Raw genomic sequence first — 5,041 nt, 5'->3', positions numbered from 1 at the left:
GTGTGCCCTGTACCAGTGACCTCTGGCACCGAGTTTGGTTTTTAGTAGTTGATGGGTGTATCATAAAAGAAAGAAAGAGAAGACAACATGAGTATTGTTTGATTCACCCCACCTTTCCAAGACACCACCATGGCAAGCTCTGGAGTGAAGTGGATTGTGGATCGACTTGAAGATTTTGTTATTTTGTGACAAGGAATGTCCAGAAGCCGGAAAGATGGATTTTGAAGAAGAATGGCCAGCTATAATGAACACTCACCTGACCAGGTTATTTGTTTAGTAATTGTGTAGACACAATTAGGGGCCGGTGTAACGGACATATGAGTGTTTTGGTTATTATTATTATTATTATTATTATTATTATTATTATTATTATTATTATTATTATTATTATTATTATTATTATTATTATTATTATTATTATTATTATTATTATTATTATTATTATTATTATTATTATTATTATATTTTTTTTTTTTAGATTTATCTTTTTTTATTGGAAGAATTAGTACATATTTATACATTTCAGTTATCAAAATTATACAACTTCCATTTCCTTCCTCATTCCTATCCCCTAATCCCACCCATCCCACCCAGTGAGGGCGACGACAAACATACATGAAAAAGAAAAAAAAGAAAAAAAGAGATATAAATAAAAAATAGACATTTAAATAATTAAACAAAAGTACAGATGTGGCAGACAAAGCTACGCAAAAGAAAAATGAAATCAAATTAAAATAAAACAAAGATAAAACAGAGATATTTTTATATATACATACCGTAATAATAATATATAATATAAGTGTTACTCTCCATTTTAGTAGCGTAATTTCCAGATGGTAAAACAAATAAAATGGAGAGTAAATTTAACACCCTTAGCAGACCACCACAATGCCATCTCCCTAGCCATGCGTGGGCTAGCAGTGTCATGAAGGTAGATAGGGGGTGGAGGGGGGTCATGGGGTCCCAAGATTGGATGGATTATTATTATTATTATTATTATTATTATTATTATTATTATTATTATTATTATTATTATTATTATTATTATTATTATTATTATTATTATTATTATTATTATTATTATTATTATTATTATTATTATTATTATTATTATTATTATTATTATTATTATTATTATTATTATTATTATTATTATTATTATTATTATTATTATTATTATTATTATTATTATTATTATTATTATTATTATTATTATTATTATTATTATTTCAAATAGAAGGATATGATTTATGGGAATGTTATGATTAATCTGTGTAAGAGCCAAAGCTATATATATTTCGGTTTCAGTATGATGTCATAATAGAACATTCTAGAACATTTGTGATGTCACAGTATGATGTCATAATCAAACATTCTAGAACATTTGTGATGTCACAGTATGATGTCATTATAGAACATTCTAGAACATTTGTGATGTCACAGTATGATGTCATAATAGAACATTCTAGAACATTTGTGATGTCACAGTATGATGTCATAATCAAACATTCTAGAACATTTGTGATGTCACAGTATGATGTCATAATAGAACATTCTAGAACATTTGTGATGTTACAGTATGCTGTCATAATAGAACATTCTAGAACATTTGTGATGTCACAGTATGATGTCATAATAGAACATTCTAGAACATTTGTGATGTCACAGTATGATGTCATAATAGACCATTCATGATGTCATAATAGAACATTCTAGAACATTTGTGATGTCACAGTATGATGTCATAATCAAACATTCTAGAACATTTGTGATGTCACAGTATGATGTCATAATAGAACATTCTAGAACATTTGTGATGTTACAGTATGCTGTCATAATAGAACATTCTAGAACATTTGTGATGTCACAGTATGATGTCATAATAGACCATTCATGATGTCATAATAGAACATTCTAGAACATTTGTGATGTTACAGTATGCTGTCATAATAGAACATTCTAGAACATTTGTGATGTTACAGTATGCATGATGTCATAACCGAACCTTCTAGAACATTTGGGTCTCTATATATAGCCACGATTCTCTCTCTGTGTCAGTTGCATCTTCGACCAGACTGGATGGGACTGTGCATCGTGAAACAGTACTGAACAGTACTGAACAGATAGACTAAACAACATAGATTGAAGCCTGCATTTCTCAACCAAGGTGCCTTGCCTACCGTTTTGCTGTGGAAAGCATCTGCCGACATGGCTGAGAGTTCTCTGGAGCCGCCGGGGCCGGTCGCCTCCGTGACCATCCCCATGGAAGAGACCCCCAACTCCACCCAGGAGCCCCTGCTCACACACCTCAAGAAGGTGGAGAACCACATCACGGAGGCCCAGCGCTTCTCCCACCTGCCCCACCGCTCCGGCGTGGACCTGGAGTTCACCGAACTCTCCTACACCATCCGCCAGGGCCCCTGCTGGCGGAGAAGAGGCTACAAAGAGCTGCTCAAGTGTGTCTCGGGGAGATTCAACAACGGGGAGCTGGTTGGCATCATGGGGCCCTCTGGAGCTGGGAAGTCCACCCTGATGAACATCCTGGCTGGATACAGGGAGACGGGGATGAAGGGTCAGATCCTGGTGAACGGACAGGTGCGCAACCTGAGGAACTTCAGGAAGATGTCCTGCTACATCATGCAGGACGACATGCTGCTGCCTCACCTGACCACGCGGGAGGCCATGATGGTCTCAGCTAATCTGAAGATAAACGAGAGCATAAAGGTGAAGATGGAACTCGTGGATGAGATCCTGATCGCTCTGGGTCTTCAGGAGTGTGCCCAGACCAGGACCATCTCCCTGTCAGGAGGGCAGTGTAAGAGACTGGCCATCGCCCTGGAGCTGGTCAACAACCCCCCTGTCATGTTCTTCGATGAGCCCACCAGTGGTCTGGACAGTGCGTCCTGCTTCCAGGTGGTGTCTCTCATGAAGTCTCTGGCTCTGGGAGGAAGGACAATCATCTGCACCATCCACCAGCCCAGCGCCAAGCTCTTCGAGATGTTTGACAAGCTCTACATCCTCAGTCAGGGCCAGTGTATATACAAGGGTACAGTCCCTTACCTCATACCCTACCTGAAGAACCTGGGCCTTCACTGTCCCACCTATCACAACCCTGCTGACTTCATCATGGAGGTGGCGTCAGGGGAGTACGGGGACATGAACCCGGTGCTGTTCAAGGCCATCCAGGACGGTCTGTGCTCAGAAGGGGACAAGAAGAACTCCAGCGACAAAAGCGACTCCTGTCACTCCCAGTGTCACAGCGACACCATTGAGGGCACCATTGAGACACACACCTTTGCCACGAGTACCTTCAAACAGTTCTGCATCCTCTTCAAAAGGACCTTCATTACTATACGCAGGGACATGGTGTTGACTCACTTCAGGGCGATGTCCCACCTGTGCATCGGGGTCCTGATTGGCTTGCTGTATCTGAACATCGGCAACGACGCCAGCAAGGTCTTCAACAACACGGGCTTCCTCTTCTTCTCAATGATGTTCCTCATGTTTGCCGCCCTGATGCCCACCGTCCTCACCTTTCCGCTGGAGATGTCTGTGTTCCTGAGGGAACATCTGAACTACTGGTACAGCGTGAATGCCTACTACCTGGCCAAGACCATGGCCGACATACCATTCCAGGTCTTATGTCCCATCATGTACTGCAGTATAGTGTACTGGATGACAGACCAGCCTCCCGAAACACATCGCTTCCTGCTCTTCATGGCTCTCTGCACTTCCACCGCCCTGGTAGCCCAGTCCCTGGGTCTGCTCATAGGGGCCGCGTCCCCCTCGCTGGAGGTGGCGACGTTCGTGGGTCCGATCACGGCCATCCCAGTGTTGCTGTTCTCCGGCTTCTTCATCAACTTCGACACCATTCCCAAATACCTGCAGTGGAGCTCCTACACCTCCTACGTGAGGTACGGCTTCGAGGGGCTGATCCTGTCCATCTACGATAACCGCACCGAGCTGCATTGCCCCACGCCGCCGTGTAAGTTCCAGAACCCGGGGGAGGTGCTGCACATGCTGGATGTGGAGGACGCCAAGCTGTACGTGGACTTCATCGCGCTCGGCATCTTCTTCCTGGTGCTGCGCCTGGCCACATACCTGGTGCTGCGCTGCAAGGTCAAGTTGGAGCGCTGACAGGGGAGGAGAGACGTCGGCGGTTCGAGCCCCGCGTGGACGTGGGACGATATCCACCCCCGCCCCCGCCCACACCCGCCCGCCCCCCCAACAAACCGCCCCCCAACCCCTATCCGCCCACCGCCACTGCAGTATGAGATGTTAACATATCTCTCTCTCTCTCTCTCTCTTTCTGTCTTTTTCTCTCATAAAGTACACACACACACACACACACACACACAAAAACACACCCACACACACACACAAGTTTTTATTACGGTACTATACTTGTGAGGGCTATTAACTCAATTCCATTGACTACATTCGTCCGTTAACCCTTCACCTAGCACAGCCATGGACAAAATGTCACTGAATCCCGCTGGGACGGGGTCAGATGACCCCTACTGTCTTTAGAATGGGAGATCATGTACTGACACATAATGACCACTTGATGGCGACACATAATGACTACTGTTGACACTTTCTCTCTCGCTCTCTCCCTCCCTGGCTCACCTATTTACATGTCAATGACAATGCAGCAACCCCCCCCACCACCTTAGTGGGGTTGTGTATCCATCACATATGTCTGTTCCATTTTATAATTCTTAGTTTATTTCTAAACCGAATCATTTTAAACTATCTTTGTACTGAAACTTGAAACTTGAATGAAACTAAACAGAGAACCTATTGGGATACTAGGTCCTAATGTGAAACACTGTGATTTACCTTACCGTGCTCATGCTCGCTTATGCCTATATTTTTTACTGTTGTGAAGCACTTTGAACTGCAACTTCTGTATGAAAAGTGCTATACAAATAAAGTATTATTATTATTACAAGGGTGAAAAAAAAATAACAAGTGTTTTGGTTATTATTATTATTTATTATTATTATTATTATTATTATTATTATTATTATTATTATTA

The 5,041-nt window shown here is 42.2% G+C and overlaps 1 protein-coding gene across 1 annotated transcript; it reads left to right on the top strand.

Moving 5' to 3' along the window:
- Positions 1 to 2,208: 2,208 nt before the first annotated feature.
- Positions 2,209 to 4,137, top strand: LOC311243072 (ATP-binding cassette sub-family G member 4-like; the record flags this gene model as incomplete). Its single annotated transcript, XM_084332143.1, has 1 exon — positions 2,209 to 4,137. The coding sequence occupies one exon, from the start codon at positions 2,209 to 2,211 to the stop codon at positions 4,135 to 4,137; it is 1,929 nt and encodes a 642-aa protein (XP_084188269.1).
- Positions 4,138 to 5,041: the final 904 nt, after the last annotated feature.

Source organism: Notolepis coatsorum (assembly GCF_963971535.1).
Source record: "Notolepis coatsorum genome assembly, chromosome: 16".
NCBI classification, from domain to species: domain Eukaryota; kingdom Metazoa; phylum Chordata; class Actinopteri; order Aulopiformes; family Paralepididae; genus Notolepis; species Notolepis coatsorum.
The sequence above is the reverse complement of the archived record's forward strand: the minus strand, read 5'-3'. Positions and strand labels throughout refer to the sequence as shown.